General features: G+C 41.7%; 4 protein-coding genes and 2 non-coding genes across 11 annotated transcripts; 2 read left to right on the forward strand and 4 right to left on the reverse strand.

The window, feature by feature from the left end:
• Nucleotides 1-98: 98 nt before the first annotated feature.
• On the reverse strand, nucleotides 99-1,876 carry LOC108107776 (60S ribosomal protein L28). The gene is made up of 4 exons (XM_017215471.2): nucleotides 1,793-1,876; nucleotides 948-1,047; nucleotides 451-693; nucleotides 99-268 (listed from the first exon to the last, which is right to left on the reverse strand). Exons 1-4 carry the CDS (start codon nucleotides 1,870-1,872, stop codon nucleotides 170-172), a joined length of 522 nt encoding a protein of 173 aa, XP_017070960.1. The 5' UTR covers nucleotides 1,873-1,876; the 3' UTR covers nucleotides 99-169.
• Nucleotides 1,111-1,183, reverse strand: LOC121529922. Its single transcript, XR_005993693.1, has one exon. It is a non-coding gene; the product is annotated as a small nucleolar RNA CD11 (small nucleolar RNA).
• LOC121529921 lies at nucleotides 1,322-1,396 on the reverse strand. Its single transcript, XR_005993692.1, has one exon. It is a non-coding gene; the product is annotated as a small nucleolar RNA CD11 (small nucleolar RNA).
• A 316-nt stretch (nucleotides 1,877-2,192) lies between the features above and the next one.
• On the forward strand, nucleotides 2,193-3,791 carry LOC108107777 (eukaryotic translation initiation factor eIF1). Of its 2 annotated transcripts, XM_041817981.1 has the most exons (4): nucleotides 2,210-2,248; nucleotides 2,310-2,361; nucleotides 2,582-2,739; nucleotides 3,400-3,791. In XM_041817981.1, exons 2-4 carry the CDS (start codon nucleotides 2,334-2,336, stop codon nucleotides 3,544-3,546), a joined length of 333 nt encoding a protein of 110 aa, XP_041673915.1. In that variant the 5' UTR covers nucleotides 2,210-2,248; nucleotides 2,310-2,333; the 3' UTR covers nucleotides 3,547-3,791. The 2 variants fall into 2 exon arrangements, with proteins under 2 accessions (XP_017070961.1, XP_041673915.1); XM_017215472.2 differs by having other exon boundaries at nucleotides 2,193-2,361.
• Nucleotides 3,792-4,077: 286 nt separating this feature from the next.
• On the forward strand, nucleotides 4,078-14,410 carry LOC108107773 (la-related protein Larp4B). 5 transcript variants are annotated; one of them, XM_017215465.2, is made up of 10 exons: nucleotides 4,079-4,397; nucleotides 4,653-5,576; nucleotides 5,883-6,681; nucleotides 6,748-6,997; nucleotides 7,060-7,440; nucleotides 7,882-8,449; nucleotides 8,503-9,023; nucleotides 9,141-10,995; nucleotides 11,075-11,413; nucleotides 11,467-14,410. In XM_017215465.2, exons 2-9 carry the CDS (start codon nucleotides 5,561-5,563, stop codon nucleotides 11,227-11,229), a joined length of 4,545 nt encoding a protein of 1,514 aa, XP_017070954.1. In that variant the 5' UTR covers nucleotides 4,079-4,397; nucleotides 4,653-5,560; the 3' UTR covers nucleotides 11,230-11,413; nucleotides 11,467-14,410. The 5 variants fall into 5 exon arrangements, with proteins under 5 accessions (XP_017070957.1, XP_017070954.1, XP_017070956.1 ...); XM_017215467.2 differs by lacking the exon at nucleotides 4,079-4,397 and having other exon boundaries at nucleotides 4,485-5,576; nucleotides 11,467-11,578; nucleotides 11,639-14,410; XM_017215468.2 differs by lacking the exon at nucleotides 4,653-5,576 and having other exon boundaries at nucleotides 4,078-4,397.
• Nucleotides 14,411-16,010: 1,600 nt separating this feature from the next.
• On the reverse strand, nucleotides 16,011-18,927 carry LOC108107775 (probable protein phosphatase 2C T23F11.1). Its single transcript, XM_017215470.2, has 4 exons — nucleotides 18,786-18,927; nucleotides 18,026-18,374; nucleotides 16,987-17,317; nucleotides 16,011-16,910 (listed from the first exon to the last, which is right to left on the reverse strand). The coding sequence occupies exons 2-4, from the start codon at nucleotides 18,305-18,307 to the stop codon at nucleotides 16,408-16,410; spliced, it is 1,116 nt and encodes a 371-aa protein (XP_017070959.1). The 5' UTR covers nucleotides 18,308-18,374; nucleotides 18,786-18,927; the 3' UTR covers nucleotides 16,011-16,407.
• Between the last annotated feature and the right edge of the window lie 3,811 nt (nucleotides 18,928-22,738).

The following is a 22,738-nucleotide window of genomic DNA, read 5'->3' on the forward strand; positions in this document are numbered from 1 at the left end:
GCCTAAATGTAGACTTCACTTTTTACGAAATATCGCAGTTTTATGCACTGCCCCACGGGAACCAATACCCACAAATCAACACAGAACTTATATTAATATTAGGGTGTTCTTAACATTTTTCTTTATTCTCGAGTAGAAAACAGCTCCGCATAATCCCATCTGGTATAGTTTATTCGGGCTTCTTTCCCTTAGCAAGCTCGGCCTTCTTTCCCTTTACGGGGGCGGGCTTCTGGGAGCGCAGGACAGCGGAAGCGCGGCGGAGGGCAGCCTGAAAAAATTACAAATAAGTTCTTAGTACATACAATTACAAATTAAATTTAATTTTTTTTTTATGGGGAGCGTCAGATAAGTTTATCAACACGATTCTTCTGCGATCTTGGTTGTGTAGCAATAAAAAAAAGTCATCATAACAAACGCTAAAAAAAATGCTGTCGTTTCAGCAATATTTACCTGTGTCAGATCCTTGCGGTATTTGGAGCCGATAAGCAGGTTCTTCAGCTTCTTCAGGGAACGGCGAGGACCGGCCTTGAAGTTAACACGCACGGTGTTCTTGGCGGGACGCTGGGCATATTTGCCCTTCTTCAGCACGGCGGTGAAGCCCTTCTTGTCGGCGGCAGGTACGACTCCCAGAGTCTTCTTGTGCACGATGCCGCTGTAGCGGAATGAGCTCACGCTGGCCAAGTTGTTTGGCTCCTGGAGAAGTAAATTTGATATTTAGTTTTTGGTTTTTTTTTTTAGTTCAAAAGAAGGATGTTACCAACTTTTGTCAGATTAGAGTTACTATCATGTTGTATTCAAATATCATTGTGAAAGTTGTAAGTTGGAAACATCATTATGAAACATCATTACCACGTTTATATATCATTTCTAAATAAATGTAACGTTTTACATTTTTCTTTCTGGTGCCTATAAACGTGGTATATCTTCATCAGAATAGATTTACTTACTGTGCTGAAGGGCTTCTTAACATCGCGCTTCTTCAACAAGAAGGCGTTGTTGTTGCGAATGATCAACCAATTGAGGTGCGAAGAGGTTGCCATCTCACGTCTGTAAAAGAAAGAACATTTAATTAGTAGTTACCCAAAATAACCCAAACATTAAATATATTTTTTGGTGTTTCAGTTTTGGGTGATGAATATAGTCTTCAAGAACTCTTCTGCTAAATCAATCCTCATTAAGAACAGAAACACGTTTTTTTTATGTTTTATGCTCACCTTTATGGAAAAATCGCAGAAATTAGCCATACCAGAGGATAAACATGGAATAAAAATAAAATAAGTGATTAGAATATTGTTTTTTAATACAACTTAATGAGGTGTTGCATTATATTCAGTCTTGGGTGATGAATATAGTCTTCAAGAACTCTTCTGCTCAATCATTCATCATAGACGAAAATTGGAGAATTTTGAGACCGCACGTGTTCTTACCTTTAAAAAAAAAGAAAGAAAAATCAATTCCGAATAAAAGGACAGCAGGAACACCATCATGTAAAGACAGAGAAAATCAAAATTAGATTAAGATACTGAAAACAGCCAATTTAGCTTAATAAAAATGACATTTTGATTAAGTCTAGTCTGGTATCGCCACAAAAATATTCACATTTTTAATCACTATTCGCCCGCTGTGTCGCACGTGTGGGTAAAACTCAATTTACCTCCGAAGTTTAGCGGGTCGGCAGCAAAAGTGACGGATACACGTGTGGCACGCATTGTGCCTCAACAATTTCGAGCGCTTAGAACGCTGTGGGAACGCTAGAACTTAACCAAATCGAGACAAAACGCAAAATGCCCACCTTTTCTCGTTGAAAGACAAGCAGGAAAGAAATATGGCAGCCCGGCATAGCACAAAGTTGGTTGCGCTTGCTGAAAACATAGGGCTGCATTCGGGGTCAAGCGGATTGGCAGGCCACTTATCGATAAAAATTCGACATCCTTGATTCGCGCTGCCAGATGAGAAGCATTTTAAACCTTATAGCCGCCAAATGACTATTAAATAAAATTTGACAATTATTATTGTAAAAGAATATGCTGCTTGTCTCCTTAGTTTAGTGTTTGGCACTTGTGTATTGATTTATTTGTTCAAAACTGTAAGTTTACAAGGCTCATTTAAACATTTTAATTTAACTTTTCTATTAATATCAATACAAAGGTTGCCAGATATCTGAAAACATCGATAGTATCAAAAAGAAATCGATTTTTTTTCCAGCTCTAGTCTACTTGTCAGACACATTTCCGAAAAAACTCACTCAGTAAAACGTTAAATTGAAAGTTCAGATATCAACAAATCATTTCAAAAAGTTTTTGTTTTAGGCTGTGGTTTGTTTTTATTGTCGTATGTCCATCCAGAATTTAAACACTCGTGGTAAGTAGAGAGTAAGCTATATGCTTTTCCCCGACTCCTACACATGTACATAAAATGGCCGCCCTGCTCGTCATCATCACGCACACAGACACGCATTGTGGGACAAAAGTAAAACACGCTGTGAGGGTGTGATTACATGCCTTACATCTTACATCGTACCTCATACATTCATCAAATCTCCAGATAATCGCAATTATCAATCCAATCTCTTGCTTTACAGACCCCTTTGCTGATGCAATCAAGGGCAATGATGATGATATTCAAGACGGGCTAGTGCACATAAGAATCCAGCAGAGGAACGGTCGGAAGACACTAACCACTGTACAGGGTTTGTCCGCGGAGTATGACTTGAAGAAGATAGTCCGCTCCTGCAAGAAGGTATGTTTACCAATGGACCTACGTACATACATAAATATATGCCGTACTTAGAACCACAACTATTGGAGGAGATCGCATTTCGTTTACATAAAGATAGGATAATTAAAATCACCCTTTTTACGTAGTTAATTCGGTCATTTTTATCTTTTAACGCTAAAGGCTGGTTAGAGAACCTGTGAAAATATTTATACCACATTTATTGAGTCTGGTAAGGTCAGCATAGTGGTTTTAAAGATTTAATGTTTAAGTGGTCCATTAGAAGTTCATACACGTTAATAACAATAGTTAAAAGGACAATTTAGATAAGGTCAGTCTTGCTTGATTAAAAGAATGATAAAATAATATCTACCAGATAAAGAAACGTAAAATTTAATTTTTGTGAATTATTTAAAATCTAAATTAAGGATAAATAGTCCCTTATTATAGAGCACTTTCGTTACCCAAGAAGTGATTAAGAAATCCATTTATTACTGCTGTTACCAGAAAAGGATCAGATTTTTGATTTTTGCCTGATTAACAAATTATATACTAGTTCCAAGAATTAAATTCATACAAATATGTACCTTATATTAATCTAATTTTGGTTATTATTATGACAGAGATATATTATGTTAACTATTCCAGTTCAAAAACATTAATATGTTTTGCAATCATTTCCAGGAATTCGCTTGCAATGGCACTGTAATCGAGCATCCAGAGTATGGTGAGGTCCTGCAGCTCCAGGGCGATCAGCGTGAGAACATCTGTCAATGGTTGACGAAGGTGGGACTAGCTAAGCCGGATCAGCTCAAGGTGCACGGCTTCTAGACGGTCGAACAAACAAAAGGTGTGAATTTTCATACTACTATTTCATTCTTAAGCTCTACAACAACATACCCCCAAAACTTGCAAAAGTTCTTTGTTCCGATTAATTCCAACACTCTTAAAAGAACATTTACACGAATACAGAAGCAATAGACCATTAACTGAGAAGAATGTTATAAATAAAATTAAATGTTCAATTTAAATAAACGAATGTGTGCGGGCGCTATCGTAGCATAATGGGACGAAAATTGAGTTTTTTATGATTTCATCTTAATTGGTCACCTGGTGGATATGATAATTTTATAAAAAAAATTACAAAATTCGTGGAATATACCTAATTCTAGTAAGCATCGAAAATATTTTGGTTTTGTAAAGGGCTAAACATGAATGTTCAAAATATCAGTTAAATGAAAATGCTACAAGCCGTAACTAACAGTTGAGAAATTTAATTTATACTAAATTACAATGGTTTGTATCCACACTATAGCGACGTTTTCTACCCAATACCATTCTATTTAGTATGTGGGTATATTTTCTTCATTAGTGTGCAGTCACACTAATAAAGGCACGAAAAATAGGAGCGCGAATTTTTTGCGTGTGTTGCTTTTTGCTGGAAAAAAAGTGTTCGTGAGTGTCCAACGACTGAAAATTCGTTTTTCAAAATTACGATTCAAGACCGTCGAATTTCTCAACATAAATTTGCCAGTAAAACGTGGAGTAGGGATTACGTGGAAGCGCGGAACGCTTGGTGTTTCACTTTGTTCATTCGGTCAAATTTAACAAGTGGTTTGCCTCGGCTGCACCAAATTCGGTTTTGCAGGCGGATAAACAAGGAACTTATTTCTTTCCCAATGGTAAGTAGACATTAGCACATAATTATGCAGGTCATTTGTAGGGTTGTGGAGGGGGTAAGGGCTGAAATTAGCTTAGCAATATTATGTTCTTGCACGTTTCAGGGTTGCCACATAGTAGGTACTCGGTATTTTTGACCATCACGTTGGTATTTTTGCGGCATTTTAGACTTTTGTGCTACTTTTAATTACTACTTGTCAAAAGAAATGTATACATTTTTTCCGACTTTTATTAATTTCTAATATATTTTAATTCAGTGCTGGAACAACTTGTATAAATCGCAGTTGCTTTTTAAACTTCTGGTATTTTTAATCGATTGCAACCCTGCTTGTCAATCTATCGAAACGGCGAAAGTTTTCTATGACGATGAGAAGTCGAATTTTTGGATTTTTCGCGTGACAAGTTGGTGGTGAAAAAACCAGGCAGAACCTTAACAATTTATTTGACAACTTGGCAAACGATTGACAACTGAACAGCGCAACGCTGGCGGGCGCGGGCGGTGCAAGTAGGGTGTGAAAAGTTGACAAAAAAAATCAATTGCCTCTCGGTCGTTTTCAATTTTCAATTCACATTCTCTGCGTGTGCAAAAAAAGCGAAGGAAAAGCGAGAAAAAAAATAGACTGCGAACGACCAAAAGGAGAAAGAAAAAAAACGGCGAACAAAAAGAAGAGCACAAAAGAAGACCGAGGAAAAAGGCAACGTAGAAGTTAAAAAAAATGTGCAGGAATAGGGGCGGAGGAGCAGGAGCCGTGTTTTTGAGTCGCAAGCAGCAGCAGAAGCTTAAATAAATAACCATCATCGCTATAAAGAGGCCAGATTTTCAGCGAGGTTAAAACTGCGGAAATAGGCGAAATACAAAATCGTAGTGAAAATCAAATTTTCCAAATAGAAAGAAGAGCTACTCCTCTCGCTCGCTCGCTCTCGGCCTCTCCTTCGCTCTCTCTCCCTCTCTCGCGACTGGGTGGCAACGCGTATGTGTGTCTGACTGTGTGTGCCTGCTGTGTGTATGAGTGTGCCGCGTGCGTGAGTGTGTGTGTGTAGCTCGAAAGAGCAAAAAAATAGATTTAACACAAAAAAAAAAAAATAAGAGAAAAGGCAAAGGAGAAGCGAAATAACCGACTGTGTCTTTGTGTGGAATTTCTTGATAATTGCAACATACGTTACCATGGAATACTACTTAGGTTTGTAAAAAGTTAACTACTGCTAGCACATATGTGCCACCCCTATATACCATCACATGCTTCAAAATATACATATGTGTGCGCTTATGCTGGCGTTGCGTTTCGTTTGTTTGTTTTTTGTTTTTATTCACTCGAAATCGGCAGAGTTTTCCCAGCGTCTAGCTTCCTCCGATTACGAAAGTTTCCCGTTACGTCTACAATAACAAAAAAAATTGACCTTGTTCGTACACCCACATTCTAACACCCACATAGTCATCCCCGCCCACTCGTAATATGAAAACCATCTTATGTGCAAACCACTTGCAGGAGGATATGTGTACATGAACGGAGATGCACTCAAGATTCAGCCGCCCGTCTACACCAACGTTCCTGTCGAGACGGCGATGCTAGCCACCAATCTGTTTGGAGCCACCACCCAAATTGCAGCCTCCCCCGCAGCAGCCGCCACTGCCCACATACCGTTGATCACAGCCGCCGCAGCCGGTGCTCCTCCAGTAGCTCCTCCAGTCGCAGTTGCTCCAGTGGCCACCGCATCAGCAGCAGCATCAGTTGTGCCTGCACAGCAGCAGCAGGCGCATCCACACCAGGCCCAGATCCTGGCACATACACACGTAGCCCACCAACAACAACAGCAGCAGCAGACGCTTCAACAGCATCTTCACCAGCAGCAAACGCAGTCGTCGCATCCCGCCCAGCATCTGACTTACGGCCATCAGCCGGCGCCTCCACAGGCCACGGCTGGAGGATCAGGAACAGTAGCAGGAGGGGCACCAGGAGCATCCGCTGGAGGCGGCGAAGCCCAGGAGACTAACGAATACGCCATCATGAATGGCACACTTGCCCAAACGCAGGATGGCACTGTGGTCTGCTACACCACAGACGCCCTTAACAACACGAATTTAGTTGCCCTCGATCCGCAGCCCCATCAGATCGTAGTGCCGGTTCAGGTTCCTGTCCAAGTCCCAGTGCCCGTTCAGCTTTCAGCAAATGGTTCCGTCGATCAACAGCAGGGCAGCCACAATGCAGTAGCAGGGGAAGAGCCGAACATACCACTGGACAAGCTCAAGCAAATGCTGGCGACCCAGCTTGAGTACTACTTTTCCAGGTGAGATTAAATATCTAAGCCATTTCAAACTTCCTTTGACATCTATTCTATTTGGTTTTCCTACAGAGAAAATCTGGCCAACGATACTTACCTGCTTTCCCAGATGGACAGCGACCAGTATGTGCCCATTTACACTGTGGCCAGATTTAATTTGGTACGGAAACTAACCAATGACATTAATCTCATCACTGAGGTGCTACGTGAATCCCCGAATGTCCAGGTGGATGACGATGGCCTGCGCGTGCGTCCCAATCGCAAGCGTTGCATCATCATTCTGCGCGAGATATCGAACAACACGCCCCTCGATGATGTCAAGGTAGGTGACTCTTTATACTGAAAATAACCAGAAAAACTAATTCGATTTTGCTCATTTTGCAGGCTCTATTCAGCAATGACAGCTGTCCTCGCCCGATCTCCTGCGAATTTGTCGCCAACAACTCTTGGTACATCACCTTCAAATCGGACGAGGATGCGCAGAAGGCATATAAGTACCTGCGCGAGGAGGTCAAGGAGTTTCAGGGCAAGCCGATCATGGCCCGGATCAAGCCCAAGTCGTTTATCAATCGCATTCAAACTGTACCAAATATAAAGAACGGCTACCGTCTTACTTCACCGCCGACTGCCAATGTTTTTGATCCATCCGGAGCCGGTGCCGCAACAGTGGGCTATCCGGCTGCCCAGCAGCCGCGATATCTCTACACCAATGGAGCAACAATCGCGGCACCCGCTTCAGTTTCTTACAGCAATTCTGTATTGATTGTGAGTATTATTATCATTCCTTTGTTTATTTAAGGTGCATTGTGTGATTTGGCAAAAGGTTTAGGCTTGAGATATACATATGTAATATTATGTTCCGATTCGAGTTAATGTAAGAAGATATTTGTTAATTAAGCACATGCTTTGGTTATGAGTCATACCTTTGATGAGTAGTATATTGGTTGTTGAATTTTAAACCTTTTTTTCTTATCTTTTCACTTATTTAAGCGGTTAAATTGAAGTTATAGTGACTTAAAACCTTATCTTTTTGATACCCGAACTCATCGAAACTAAAGTAAAAACAATTTTCAAGACGTTTATTTTGTGAATTGTCTTAATCTATTTGAAACGGAGGTGAAAACGATCTTATTGCCTAACTTCTAAATATTTTAGAAAAATAAATATCTGTCGATAATATGAATGAAAATGTAAAACTTTTTTCAGCCAATTACGCAGAATCAGTTTTATCCTGGCTTAGTGACTGCTCCATGGCCGCCTGGCACTGTGGCAGCCACTGCTGCACATGGCCAGAACTTCTATGAGATCGGAGGGAACATATTTACCACCAATCCATTGGCTCCACAGGCTGTGGCAGCAGGTTTTGCTCAAGCTCCGCCACCCACCGCACAAACAATGGTCACGTCCAAGCCGCAGGGCGGTGGTCGCTACAACAACAATCACCGAGGCAATCCTAACAGCGTAGGCGGTGCGAATTCGGGACCACGCGGCGAATCGAGGGGCAAACCACCGCGCAACACACAAACAGCCTCACACATTCAGGGCGGTAGCATCGTTCCCATCCAGATAGCTGGTGCTATTCCAGGCGGAATGGTAAGTGTGGTGCCGGCAAACATTGTGCAGGATCCACTGCAGCAGGCGCCGTTGCAACAGCAGCCGCAGCAAGTGCTCCAGCAAATTCAGCAGCAACCAACGAGCTCAGCCCAACAGCAACAGGCCACAGTTCAGGTGAACAACTCCACTCGTCATTATCCAATCAAAAGCAACTGGAAAGGTACGTTTTCAAAAATCACTGAATTGTAAAACCTAATTTAATTTTTTTCGCAGGTGGCATGCAGAAAAACCTTGACAAGAGCTACGGCGGTGGAGTGACCACCCACCATCACTATGCCACCCAAGTTCAGGCCTTGCCCGCCCACGGCCATCACCTGCAAACTCAGCAACAGCAGCAGGGACAGTCCCAGCAGCAGCACTATCAATTGGCTTCCTCCAGCGCTGCCAGCGCTCCGCAAGTTACCTATGTATCTACTGCTCCGGCTCCACCACAGCCTGGCCAGCATCAGCACCATCTGGTGGTTCAACAGACGCAACCACAGCAGCAGCAGCAACAGGTAGCCCTTCAGCAACAGCAAGTGCAGGTGCAAGAGCTGCAGGAAGCGGGGGACGGCGGTGAGCATGGCTCTCATTCCATGCAGCAGGTAAATCGCAGCAGCAATATGTCTGCCAGCTCCTCCCCATCGCTGGCCACTTCGATCAGTAAGGAGCCACTGCAATGGCAGAATCGTCCGCGCCGTCGTCGCCGCGATGAAGATGGCGGACTCAACTATTCCCCAGGCGGTCGGGTTGGGGTAAGCAATTGAAATTTAGCCTAATTTTAAGAACTAAGTCAATAAATGGCTTACGGAAAAGAGCAGTTTTAGTACAATTTATTTTTAACGCAAACTTCTTTTGTTTTTCTGTTACAGCTTTATGGTAGCTCACCCTCAAACCCGCATCAACAGCAGCACCTGCTGTCATCTTCCTCAGGCAGCAATGTACAGTCAAGCGGCGGAGCCGATGGTACCGGAGGATCCCATCGCGGCGGAGATCGCCAGAGCCACTATAACGCCATCCACGACGTCCCACCGCCCCAGCACCGTGGCAACTACAAGGGCAATAACTACAATCCGCACTATCATGCCCAGCATTCGTCGATGGCTAGTGGTTCGCATCATCACCATCATCACAATGCCCTGTCATCGCAGCAGCAGCAACAACATCACATGGCCTCTAGCACTGGACAGCAGGGCTCAAGCCATCACTATCATCATCATCACCACCACAACTCGATTGGTAGTAATGTGGGCAACAGCGGCGGCCTAGGCGTCAGCAGTGGCGGATCCGGTGGTTCCGGAGGAGGCGGATCAGGCAACAATAGTCTGTCTGGGGGAAACAACGAGCGCGGTATTCACCACAGCTCCTTGGGCTATCAGGGCCACCAGCATCAGCACCAACAGCAGCAGCAACAGCAACAACAGCAGCAGCAGCAACAACAGCAGCCAGCTCCAGTGCAACCACCGCAGTTTGACCTGGAGGATGCCGCCTTTCCACCACTGCCAGCCACGTCAGCCACCGCACCACACACCCCTCAGGCAACTGGCGGCGCCTCCCTGCATAACTCTACGACCTCGACCTCTTCGTCAACGGGCTTGGGACAAAAACAGGCACTGCACCACCAACAGCAGTCTCATCAACACCAACTGCTAAACAGCAGCGTGGAGAGCACTAGCGGTGAGGAACAGCGAGCAAGCACTCATCAGGGTATAGAGAGCAGCAATATAAATTTGGCCAACAGTTCCGCCAACAACTGGGCTGAGAACCGCTTGTCCGATGTGGTGCGCACTGGTGGCGGCAATGGAGGCAAGGGCAAGGCTCGCAAAGATAACAGGCACCAACAAGGCCAAAATCAGCCGCATTTGTCCCACAACTATCAGCAACAACAGCAGCGTAATCAACCTGTAAGCCCCACACCTGCCTTGGGCGCCGACTATGGGCTCCAGCTCCAGGAGGGCAACCATACTAAGAACGTTACTAAGCAGAGCTCCAGTAACAACAATTCGATCCATGTGATAAAGTGTCAAACACCAAATATCAATGCCACCAGTAAGGAGGAGGCAGCCGGAGCCCAGCAAATGCAGCAGCAGCTGGACAAATTAAACAAGACTGAGGATGAACTGCATCCAAAGCAGCCGCCACAGCGACTGGTCGAAGGCTATGTCCAGCAGCAGTTGCCGCAGCTGGCTGGTCACAACGAGTATTCCGCTGCCCTAGCCACGGGCGCTGGCGCCTGTAACGTGGTAGAGGGTGGTCTGACCACAATTCTGGCCGAATGTAGCCTTGGCCAGCACAAAAAGCCGCCTTCGGTGGCAGCCCTGCACGCCAAGAAAGAGGCAAATTTGCTGGAGAAAGGTGTCACCAAGCACAAGAGCGTGGCCACGTCCACTTCGACCGAAAATCTTTCGGCTGCCGCTACTGCCAGCAAACTTAGCTATGCCCAGGTGGCCCAGCACCACAAGGCTGCTGCGACCTCTGACAGCAAGGAAACTGGCTCGGGTGGGTCCACCGGCACTCTGTCGCCCACCGGAAGCCACAAGATGGACCTAGTCTTTGGCGATTCGGTGGTAGCAGCTGTCGAGAAAAGCTGCCTGGCCACAGTTTCCACCGAGAAGCGTGCCGCAGGTGGCGCCTCGCCATCTGCACTGTCCGGCAAAACAAGCGGTCCACCGCCCACCAACACTCCCCAAGGCAGCATGCCTGTCGTAGTCTCTGCCAAAGAGAAAGGTAGGTTGCCTGCAATGCTCATTCAAACAAGAAGTTTGAATAACTAAACAAATTTTAATCGACTGATTGTACCCCCCAGATAATCGTCCCAATACCTCTGTTCGTCAGTTGAGCAAAGAGAAGCAACAACAGCATCAGCAGCTACATTACAGCTCTGCAACAGAGCACAATACTAATGCCAATGTCAGCTCGGGGACTAGCGGCAACCGCAAGTCCAGAGCCAACAACTCTTAAGAAAAGGAAATACGAGAACCGCGTTGCCAAAGCAAGGCAACTGTGAGATACCTTTGCAGGGTGCCTCTGAGGATGCATCCGACTGTACATATATAAAATTCCATGTGTAAATATGAGCAAACCTTTTTGTTACACCTATAAGTGCTATAGATATTAACGAGCTAACTAAGGAGGCATATGAAAGGTGAGCTGTGAATTTCGCATTAAGATCCTTCCTATATAACTTCCACCTTACAGTAGTTAGTGGCCGCTGCTCGTAACGCGAAACGACGAAAAGACGAAGAGAAGGGAGCAGCCGGCGACGCTTGGACCAGTTATCATATTAGTAGGCAAAGACGAAGAATGAATGGTGCATACCTTTTCTCCAGCTATATTTAATCAGTTATCAGTTAATGTTAATCTATCTAAGCTAATGTTACCTAGACTCGACGGGTAATTACTTAGTTTAGCGCCGTACCGAGAACCAGGAAGGAGGCAACTGCAGACAACAAAAAGAGGAGAAGAGACAAGAGATGAATATGCCTAAGCTATAATTACGATTACCAATAACGATGCCGAGTGAATAAGTCTAAGAGGTTTGAGTTTATTTAGCTAAGTAGCATTGAACGAAAAACCAGAAGTAATGCAAGCTAAGCCAACCAGAGGAAGAGAGAAGGAAATATTAGGTTTTATTGATAAATTAACGATGAACTCAGAAATCACATGTTGATTTTACGTTATATTATGTACTTTTACTATTTCATCATTTTCATTTTTGCTTACACATCAGAACGTAATGTTTATAGCCAAAACAGAAGTACACAGATACGAGTACGTAGCGTACATAGCTATGGCTCCGCTAGTCCCACAGGTTAGGGTTACTTCTATTATTTAGATATATTATATATAATATATATATATATATATATATATATAATTGTTTTGAATCATTGTAACATTTTATCTTGATCATCTTGTTTGAGCAAGTCGCTTTTTTATATAACTTGATTATGGGGATTCTCGTACTTAGTTCACGACTTAAAGGATCCTTTACACAGACACACCTGTATTCACCTAGGCAAACTTACCTTCCCCAGACATCGACTCGTGTATACCCCTCATTTTTATACTTATAGCGTATATCGTGGGAAGGACTTACATTTTAAAATTGCATTTGTTTCCACATGAAGGCAATTTTCTCAGTTTGATGGTTTCACTCGTCTATTTCAACAATCAAAGAACGAAAATGAAATGAATTAAGAAGTTAGAAGCATTGCTAAATACTAAACATTATCCTTACAAAGCGTAGGTGGACACAGCTCAGCTCAGATCATAAGACAAACACTATCTAATGTTATATTTACGACTTAGGACTCTATACAAAAAGGTGCCATAAACTAAAACACACACACAGACAAACACGAAATTCTATGAGGTTTAGGACAACACAAAATAGGCATTTAAAACGAATTCTTTATCAATGTTTTACTGTCTCTCAACTTGAAAAAATGCTGCTTCATCCTCGTTCCCAAATTATTGATGCTCATCTTAGATATATATTTGCATAGGATTGCATACATTTTAATTATTGTTTTTCCTTTTAATTGTTCACGATTTACGCACAAATTGATTTATGGAGTCTTAATTTGTTTTAAATTAAAGAAGCATGGAAATGAATCCTTGAAGCATAAAAACAATTGGCAAGGGAGAAATGAGAAATAATCAGTAGTTTTAAGAGCATACACACGATATCTACAAACTATTCTAGGCATAAGAACTAAGTTTAGGTATGCATATATAGATATTCACACTTAACCTAACAACATTTTTGCTTTTGTTGGGTATTTCCTTTATTTGAGAACAAAACTGATTTGCCCTTCCACTTCCACAAAACCAAATCGAAACTAATCATTTTCATTTTCACAACCTCCCAACCAAATTGATAAAAACCTTTGTATTATTTTTGTTCTCCTAAATTACATGCTTATGAACTTATTAACCCACTGTGAACAAACCGAACAATTTTGTCCACCAAACACAACAAAACCACACACCCAACCACCCCCCTCCCAAAAAAAAAAAAAAAAAAAAGTACTAAAACTTTCATCCAAAATCAAAAATCGAAGGAGAATAAGAAAAATGAACTCTAAACGCAAGACTTCCAACCAAAATGAAATTGAAAATATAAGAAAAACAAAAGAAAACTGAAAAATCAATATATATATACACATATATTTTGTTTCTATGAAAACAATCGAATATGCTAAGTGCCTATACTAACTAATATGTAACATACGAGCAGGGTACTGACCGACCACTGAGCCAAGAACCAAAGTGACACCATCCGCCCATTGAATCGCATTCAATCACACACAATACACAACTGCCTCTAGGACATAAACAGCAATCAATCAATCATTCAGTACATTTTATCCTTCAATCACTCATTAGTTTGCCCAGTCAGTGGGCTTCCTGACGAGATCGTGGATCCCAGAATCCGGATCCAAATATTTCGCTAGGGATGGTGGTCACTACACAGATAGTATACCTTGCTCAGTGTTCCGTCGCGTACCCGCCACACAAAATGTATCTTTAAATAATTCATAGTTTATAGTTTGTATCTTCTCCTCCAAATCGAAGAAAGACCCGAACTATAATCCAACTAACCCAACACTCACACACATTTATTTGGAAAGTTCTCAAATGATTTTGTTGTGCTCATCACCCACTGTCGGCTGCCAACACGAATACAAAATCACACACCACAAACCACACACACTCACTAAACACACTGTACAGTTGAACCTCAATAGGGCGGACTGCGACTGGGACTGCGGACTGTGCTTTAGGTGAATCAATAGATGAGGGCCAGAGTGGAGCAAACGGACTCGATGAGCGGCGGCTCCAGAATTCCGACAATGAGATGTGATATTATGCAATTGACAAATCATCAATTGTGTGCGACAAAAAACAAAAACAAATGAACGGAATGGAGGTTTGGCCAATGCCGATCGAGATTGCAACGCCCACTCGGCCATGAAGACAGTCGACACTTGGACACTTGACCACGCTGTCCATCCAAAGGCGGAGATCGAGAGGCGAGAGATAGAGAGAATAGGGTATAGGGAAAGTAAAGGAACATTGTTGATGTTGAATAATTTTAAGGAATACAATAAATTAAATTAAATTGTTAAATTGTAAACCTCAGTTCTTAAGTTATTTATTTTTGTATACTTAAGCAGCGCATATGACACCTTGTTATATTTACAAAATAATACTATTGCAAGTTCAGCAGACATGCCACTCCCATAGAGCTATGTATTTCCCCACATTGACACCACACTACCAACCATCTATCATTAACATTAACACAACCTCAACGACACCTAACCACACAAACACATACAAAAAGCTTAGAATATGGTTTAGTTTTTGTTTTAACACCATCCAAATATTTGGTATTATTTAATTTTATGGAATGCCCCTCACCGAACCACTGTACATACCCTTAGCTATACATTGTTGAGGGCGTTTCCCTCCTGATTTCCCTAAATCATTCTCTATGGCACTGCCATTTCCCAATTATTTTTGCTTTCGATATAACTCCTAAACTTTCCACGACGGTCAGAGATCTTTTTGAGTTTTTTTTTATTTGCCTTGGGTTGAATTTACTCCCTTATTTTTATTACCATAAACAACAAACAACGCTAAACAAAAATGCTTACGCACATTGTTATCACTAGAAAAACAAACAACACAACAAAAAGAAGAACAACCTGTCTGTTAAAAAACAAAAATGAAAATATGTAATATGAATAACGAGAAGTACATGCATACTTATATAAATATATATATATATATATAATCAATTTGTAATTGTACCGAAATTGATAACTGTAAAGTAACAAGAAGTTTATAAAATTGCATATGATTTAAACTATAAACTAACTATAAAGAAATACAATATCCCTCTATGCAGCAAGCGAAAGCGAAACCAACAGCAGTTATACATAATTGAATGTGTAATATGATGGCATACATATAAATAAAAATTATAATAATAAAACAAAACGAAAAAAAAAAATACAAACACTGAGAAACAACCAAAAAACTCAAAAGCGTAATTAATTTTGTCTCTATAATAGGATAGTTAAGCCTGAACACTTTGTACGTAAAAACTAGACGATGGTGATGATGATCATGATGATGATGAGGAAGTGGAAATCTGCACTCGTCACAACTTAAAAGAAAAGGTTTAAATAAAATTTATACTTGCGAGTTAAAAACAAAAATACGGGCGGAACTTTTCATGAGCACTACTTGCCCCACTAGAACACTTACACTGGCAGTTCTTACGTTTATTTTTATTTTATTGTATGTATAATATAATGGAAACCAATCTAAAAAACAAGCAGAAACAACGAGCGGGCGTTATGTAGATTAAATGTGCATATGTACATAGATAGCCAAAAGAAAAACAATAAAGCGATAACCAGCTACAGAAACCAGTACAACCCAGTCCAAGTTATTGCTTAACCGAGGGTACAACGGTTTTTTGTTTATTAAAAGTCTTATTAAATAGCAAGCCAATAAAAAAGGGCCACAATCATTTTTGTTAAAAAAAATTATATCCTGTTTGGATTCGTAGCTAAAATTTTTTCCATAAAATTTGATACCAGACAATCTTGAAATGAGTAATAAATTTGCATTAATTTAATATTAATAATTTTTGGGCCCATATTCTTGAATTGCCATTCTTTAAGAATTATCAGCAATTTAGTTTAAAATAAAACAAATTTAACTTTCTTGGGCACTACAAAACATTTTTCTTTATTTTTAATTTTGAAACTCTTCACTATTTTCTTAAAGATCAATCCCAAACAACTTTGACAAGTATATTTAGGTACATAAATACTAAACGAGTAATACAATTCTTTTTAATCCATTTTGCTTGGGCATCACAAAATATAGTAAATCATACAATTATATAGTTAGACAAGGCATATATGTATATACACGCATCGTGGGGTTACAATTAAAACAAGTATTATTAATCGGAGCAAACATTTTGGTAAGGACTGTGTTGTGTACGATTGTTTGTTGTGTTTATATAAAACTTAACCAAGAACACTTGCGTTGTTAAGTATAAAGAGTTGACCTAAGCGGTATTGGAGTAACCCTAATTAATCGTAAGGCGCACTAGTATATATAGTTTAGCTGCATTTCGGCCGCTGCCAGCAGCGCATCCTGTGACTCTTTCTCCAGCTTTTTCTCGTCGTCCGTGGAACCGGAATTAGATTGCTTCTGGCAGGGTTTGGATTGTGTTTCTGTTTCGGTATCGGTTTCCGCCTCATCTTCGGCGGCTTCATCCTTTGCCACCTTGCCAGCTAAGTCATTCTCGTTGGACGCCTGGTTGCTGTTCCGGCAGCGGGCTATCAGATCGCTGTAAGGACGGTCGTGAAGCAAGCAGACAAGAACCACAGTCATATTGTCACCGCCGAGGCCGCCCATTTGGCAATCAGGCGCCAGGCAGTGGTTCATCAGTTCCTCGCAGATTTCCTCCGGGTACATACCCATGCCGATGCGGGTGCGACAAAACTCAAGCACTTCCGCATTGCTCATCACATCCCAAATGCCATCGCAGGCCAGCACGATGAATTCCCAATCCTCCATGATCTTGCGTGTCTCCACGTCCGGGTAGGCTATATAGACGGACGGAGAACAAGAAACAACAAGGTGATAATGGACTATAAGAACAATGGATGGGGTGATTCTTACCTGTGACGATTTGATCTTCCGGCTTTTTGTTTGCCCGCTTGAAGACAAAGTCGCCCAGTGCCCGGGAAAGTGCCAGATTGCCATTGACGCGATTGAATTCCACCCATCCGCCGCCCTCGATTATACGTTTGGACTCTGCCTCGTTGTTGGGCTTGTGGTCCAGCGAAAGGATCTCCAACTGTCCGTTCACGCAAGCAATGGCCCTAGAGTCTCCAGCATTCGCACAATATAGCTTGTTGTCTTTGACCAGAACAACTACGGCAGTGGAGCCGGCCATCTGATCACCCCATGACTCTTTGTTTAACATCTCGTAGTCTATATCCAGAAAGCCCTGTAATTGCATCAGAGCTTGTGAGTAATACATTGTGATGAGAAAAGAGAATTCTGGCTAAGGTTAAAATGTACCTAGAGTAGGTGTACGTAGATTTGAATGGAATAATGTTAAAAAAAAATTATTGTATTGAAGTTGTTATCAAAAAAGTATATGGAAACTAATAAACATAAACCGCAAAAAGATAAAACAGTTTTAAAATAAGTTGCTAGGTATTACCAAGCCATATACTTCCATCATTTATCTTTAGTTTCTTCTCTATGGTAGTAAATAAGTCCAAGTGACGAAAAAAGTATTGCATATGAGTAACTCGATGTTCATATGGATATAACAAATGAGGATCTGCCTTTAATGATTAATAATTACGGTTCATTGAAGAGGCAAACAAATATATTGATGTCGATATGGGTATAATTCCTACAATATTTATCTATATCTATGGTTTCAAAACGTGTTTACGTATTAATGGAACTCAATGCAATGCCCATAAGGCACACCTGAATAGATATCAATCTTAGTTGGCTTTATGAATATATGCGAGGAACGGTTACTGAAACTTGGTAGGTATTTTAAAGTTTTTACTCATTTTTGAGTATTACATTGCCTTAATCATAGGGAGTTCATAAAGGTGCACAAAGTTATTGAACTACCGTCTTTAAGCAATTTTGGCATTTCCCGCCATCTAAAAGGGATTTTCCTATGACTCACCTGCTGCAATGCCTGTTCAATGTTTTCATTGTACTCTGGTCGTTTGAGAACAAACTTGTGCAGGTGTTTGCCGGCATACTGGGCCACCGTGGCTCCTCCATGTCCATCGTACACGGCGAAGAATGCTGCTCCTGGATCGTCCGGGAGCGACAGGATGTGAGTGTGCGAATCCTCCATGTTGATCCGCCATCCCTGCATGCAGCTGGAGCCCACGCGGAAGGCGGCGTTCTGGCAGTAGGAGGATTCCTTGGCGGTCACCGGTTCGGACAGAGTCTGACCCATTGTGATTTGTGTGGTGTGTGGGCTGGCTGTGTTGTGGGAGGGTGTGTTATCGATTTACGTAGCTTTTCTGAGGGGAAGAAGACGTACAAGCACACGGGTTAAGTTAATTACGAAACTGACTACGGACCACTGACTACCGACTGCCGACTGTCAACTTCAGATACGCGTGGGCCCTGGAGATTAGCATATCAAAGTGAGACCCGTATATAAGCTATAAGCAAACAGACGAGGAGATTCAGGGACGGATCGCGATCCGGAATTGGGTTCGTATGGGTTCAAAGGGCAGGTGATAAATGAGAGTCGATAAGGCAGACTTTCCGCTTTCCGTTTAACGGCCCAGCAATCATGCGCTTCGTAATTAGTTCACAGTTTTCAGCAGACCTGAACTTACGCAAAAAAAAACAGGCCAAGAAACGGAGAATTGGAGAGAAGAGAAGAGAGGAAGTAGCCCTAATTGCAACCTGCAATGAAAACCCACCTGGCGTTCACCGTTTTTGCTCGCCCCAACAAACCGACTCCGCATCAAAAAAACGGTTCAGTAAGAATTATTAAAAACTGCGCGTGTTTATTTTTTTTATTTGGTTTGTGCTTCGCAATGTGAACGTGGACGGGGTATGCGAATAAACCCAACGGCTTTTTAAATGTTTAAAAATATTTAAAAGCTGACCACACTTATTTCGGAATTATTCCCCACTGGTAAGGAGGGTGTCTTTGCTAATGCTGCGGCCCTGACCAGTATTGTGTCCTCACTAAATTTTCTTTTTCAACACTATATTATTGGCTTTTACAACACTAATTGGAAGCTGACAATTTTGGCGGTATGCTTTTAAAATCAAAACTTTTAAATTTACCAAAAAAATCATTTATATTCATTCATTGTACAGTTTATCGACTATATTTCCATTTACAATTATATTTAATGTATTCCTGCAATTTCAATGCAAATTTTGAATTATGTAGCTTTCCTTTTCCGCTTCTCATTTCGTTTTTATTTTGTTTTACGTCATCTTATCTGCTGCTTTTTTGTTTAGTTGGCGAGTGCATTGAATTTTGCGAATTTCGCTTTGGGTTTGCGGCAAATATACGAATTCAAGGACAAATGACGTCAGCTAAACACTTTTTGTGGCCGCTGCCTCCGCTGCTGTTTTGTTGCTCTCATACTGTTGTTGTTTTGGGGAATTAAAGCTTGACTGGCATTCGCTGCCAACGCCTCTGCTTTCTATTTATTGTCTTCTTCGTCTTCGTCTCTTTTTTTTTTGATTCTTTTGTTTTGGGCTTTCGCGAGTGAAAAAAGTGTATTAAATATTTGCACAGCAGCAGCAAAAGCCACAGAGCACTTTTTGATAAAGAACTGTGTGTGTGTTTTTTGGCTTCCCTCTCTTTTTTCGCATTATCTTTTGACGCTCTCAAATTGTTTTGGCAAACAAAGTCAATCAGAAGTTTGTTGTCGAACTAGCGTTTTCCAACAAGGAGAATCAATACGATTCCCTGCTTTTCTGCTATCACCTCTTTCTGCAAACAAAAGTAATACAATTTTAGAAAGCATATGAAGATTAGATAAGATTGGATACCAATTTCATGACAATTTCTTAATGTTAAGATCATTCTTGCGGATAGGTTTTTGCTACATTTTAAAATGTTGGGTCTGTATACATGTGTATGTTGGATTTCATCTTAATGTCGCTTCTTAAGATCAGCACGAGTTTAAGTCCATTAATTTGTTAGGAACAAGATTTGAATCTAAGATCATGATAAAACTCAAACGATATTCAAACATTTTCTAAACATTTTTTTCTCTGTATAATATCTCTGGTTCTCTTATCGTTGTGTTTGGTCATTGAAAGTGCAAGGCGTCGACGTCGCTGCACGCATTTTATTTCCCAACCTCTAGAACGCACATTTATTATGCATTTAACGTTCCCCGCTGACGACTGCAACTATCGCCCCTTTCCACGCCCCCCTTCACACCGACCCGGTCTGCCATTTAAGATTCGCTTTCGCTTCCCCTTTTATTTCAGCGCACTCTGTAGAATTTCCATATTGTTTGTCAACCGACGATTGCATCCAGGCTCGGTTTCGGTCTCTAAATCGGAATCGGAATCGGAGTTGGAGGCGATCAACAGCTCCGTATGCAGTCTGCATGCAAATGCTGCAGCTCAGATCGGGACACACTGTGAAAAATTATTAATAGGCTATCAGAAATGGGTTTTAGATATATCATATATAAGGTCCAAAAACAAATTCTTCAAATATAAATATCTGAAATAATATAACAGTAAGAATAACATGAAATATTATTTTTAAAATTATTAATATTACGTATACGCATTGGTTAAAAGCAGATACATACATCCTTTAAGACAATTATTTTTATTGAGTAAGTAATGTCTTAGGCTAAAATATTATTATACAGTATTTATAGTTTTTTTAGAAGTGCATGTCCCGTATAGGGAAAGGGACAGGGACAGGGACGCGGGCCGGACAGAGCAGGGCCCACAGATATCGTCAGGCAGTTCAATCACATTGCACAAAAGTTCGAGGTCAGTTATAAAAATAAAATTATATTCCCTCGCTCGGCGCGCTCCCTCTCAGCCTTTTCAGTGAGCTCTTGGATGGGATTGGAATTGGAATTGGATTGGGTTTTGTTTTACATTAATTTCTGTTTGAATGCGACAAAATGGGTTTCTTTGTCTTTGGCTCACTGGGCAGGGTCGGGATAATGGGGTTGCTGTACGCAGCTTCTGTTCCTGCTTTTGCTCCTGTTCTCTGGACCGCCATGGGACAGGCACAAAGGGTATTGTTCGGGGACATTGCGGGTCACTCGAGTGGAAGTAGGCCACTGGAGTTCTGTGTAACTTGAGCACCGCCCGATCGGGATCGCCGATGCAATTGTGTAATGCGAGCTGCAGCAGGGCAATGACTCCCGGCCCAAGGATAATGGGGGAACCTAGCCGCGAAACAGGAGCTGTGCGGAAATTAATCCCTAGGCATCTGCTTTCCTTTCTTTAAGCTCCATAATGTATTGTTTCTGGTCATTTGTTCCTTTTTGAAATGTTCTTAAAATACTGATCAAAATTAAAGTTACACGAAATTATTCTTGAACATTTTCTGTTAAAAACAAAAACAAGATATATTTAGCCGAATAATAATAAATATTGCTACCGAATAGAATTCATGTCTAAGGAGTCGATTCCTATTGATGTACAGGTATCGCTACTCCCTTTTAAGCTTGGTCAACAAAGTGGCTAGTATTTTTGCCAAAAAATCCGGGCCCAGACAGTCGCTGACCGGTGGAATGCTGTTGAACTTAATTTCGGCTGGCCGTACCGCAATGAAATGAAATTTCGATCATTTCCAGAGAATTCATGCCACAGAATTCGGCGTGGCGCGGCGCGACGGTCGCGGCCATGGTCGATCCTCAAAAGAGACCAAAGCCGAAAAACCAGGGCCAAACTAGTTGGACGGGCTTCCCTCCGCGCACTCGGGTGTCCCAAGGATCCCAGACGCAGGTTCATTAACTTGTTTGCCCCGCCGCCCGCTGGCTGCCTTATTTTTTGGGGCCGCCGTCGTCGTCTTACTTTCCAGCATCCAGCATTCAGCATCCGCGACGAGACAATAATGATCTTCGCTGGAAACGCGAGCCCCTTCACCAGCACAGTCCCCTCTACAAAAGATCCTACTCGCCGGTGGTGATGGTGACTTAATTGCCGCACCCAAATGGCTGAGCTGGACTAGGGATTAGCACGAAAAGTATTCGATCCTCACTGGTGGTTCTTTGGGGTATATTGGTTGCAAGTGTCAGCAAGTAAGAGTAAGTTTCTGGGATAGTAGCTTCCTCTACGCGTAGCTTTACCAATTCGTATAGGCAAACAGAAGTTATCATTCATATCCAAGCTGTATTCGCTTTAAGACAAAATTGTTTTTGATTTTTGATTTTAGATTAATACTTACTCTTGCTACGTATATCTCAGTTCTGTGAACAATAAAGGATATGAAATATTCGAAACACTAATAGTAACTTTTGCTTAACGTTTTTGCTTTCTTTTAAGGAAACCAGTTTTAGTTTTAACTCCGATCGAAATGCAGATGGTACAACGGGCCAAGCCCTATGATCCTTGTGACATTTGCTCATTTTTCACTGTCGCAACTCAGTTGCCGATAAAGTGGAGCATATTGTACTAGCCTCTGATTAATATGAGTTGTGCCCTGATATCGCTGCAGCCTTGGCCGAAGTCGTTTACTTAGTGAATCACTTGGCCTTCCTCAGCTGGGACATGACTAAGCACGCCCTTGCATGACTAAACTGGAGATGGCGAGAGCTGGTAATGCAGAGTGGGATATTAACTCTAACCAGGACGAAGTTAACATAACATCTTAAACTGGACTTCCTTTTGCAAATGACATACCGAACTTATTTAGGAAATACTTGTT

Source organism: Drosophila eugracilis, unplaced genomic scaffold, assembly GCF_018153835.1.
Source record: "Drosophila eugracilis isolate 14026-0451.02 unplaced genomic scaffold, ASM1815383v1 contig_2088, whole genome shotgun sequence".
NCBI lineage: Eukaryota > Metazoa > Arthropoda > Insecta > Diptera > Drosophilidae > Drosophila > Drosophila eugracilis.

Excerpts from the sequence above, each read along its gene's own strand:
- LOC108107777 (XM_017215472.2), top strand. The coding sequence starts at position 2,334 with ATGTCCATCCAGAATTTAAACACTCGTG. Across the intron at positions 2,362-2,581 it reads CCAGAATTTAAACACTCGTG|ACCCCTTTGCTGATGCAATC; the intron begins GTAAGTAGAGAG and ends CTTGCTTTACAG. Across the intron at positions 2,740-3,399 it reads TAGTCCGCTCCTGCAAGAAG|GAATTCGCTTGCAATGGCAC; the intron begins GTATGTTTACCA and ends AATCATTTCCAG.
- LOC108107775 (XM_017215470.2), bottom strand. The coding sequence starts at position 18,307 with ATGGGTCAGACTCTGTCCGAACCGGTGACCGCCAAGGAATCCTCCTAC. Across the intron at positions 17,318-18,025 it reads TTGAACAGGCATTGCAGCAG|GGCTTTCTGGATATAGACTA; the intron begins GTGAGTCATAGG and ends ATGCAATTACAG. Across the intron at positions 16,911-16,986 it reads GGAAGATCAAATCGTCACAG|CCTACCCGGACGTGGAGACA; the intron begins GTAAGAATCACC and ends CCGTCTATATAG.
- LOC108107776 (XM_017215471.2), bottom strand. The coding sequence starts at position 1,872 with ATGTTTTCAGCAAGCGCAACCAACTTTGTGCTATGCCGGGCTGCCATA. Across the intron at positions 694-947 it reads TTAAGAAGCCCTTCAGCACA|GAGCCAAACAACTTGGCCAG; the intron begins GTAAGTAAATCT and ends TTACTTCTCCAG. Across the intron at positions 269-450 it reads ACCGCAAGGATCTGACACAG|GCTGCCCTCCGCCGCGCTTC; the intron begins GTAAATATTGCT and ends TAATTTTTTCAG.
- LOC108107773 (XM_017215465.2), top strand. Across the intron at positions 6,998-7,059 it reads CGCCCCTCGATGATGTCAAG|GCTCTATTCAGCAATGACAG; the intron begins GTAGGTGACTCT and ends CTCATTTTGCAG. Across the intron at positions 7,441-7,881 it reads ACAGCAATTCTGTATTGATT|CCAATTACGCAGAATCAGTT; the intron begins GTGAGTATTATT and ends AACTTTTTTCAG.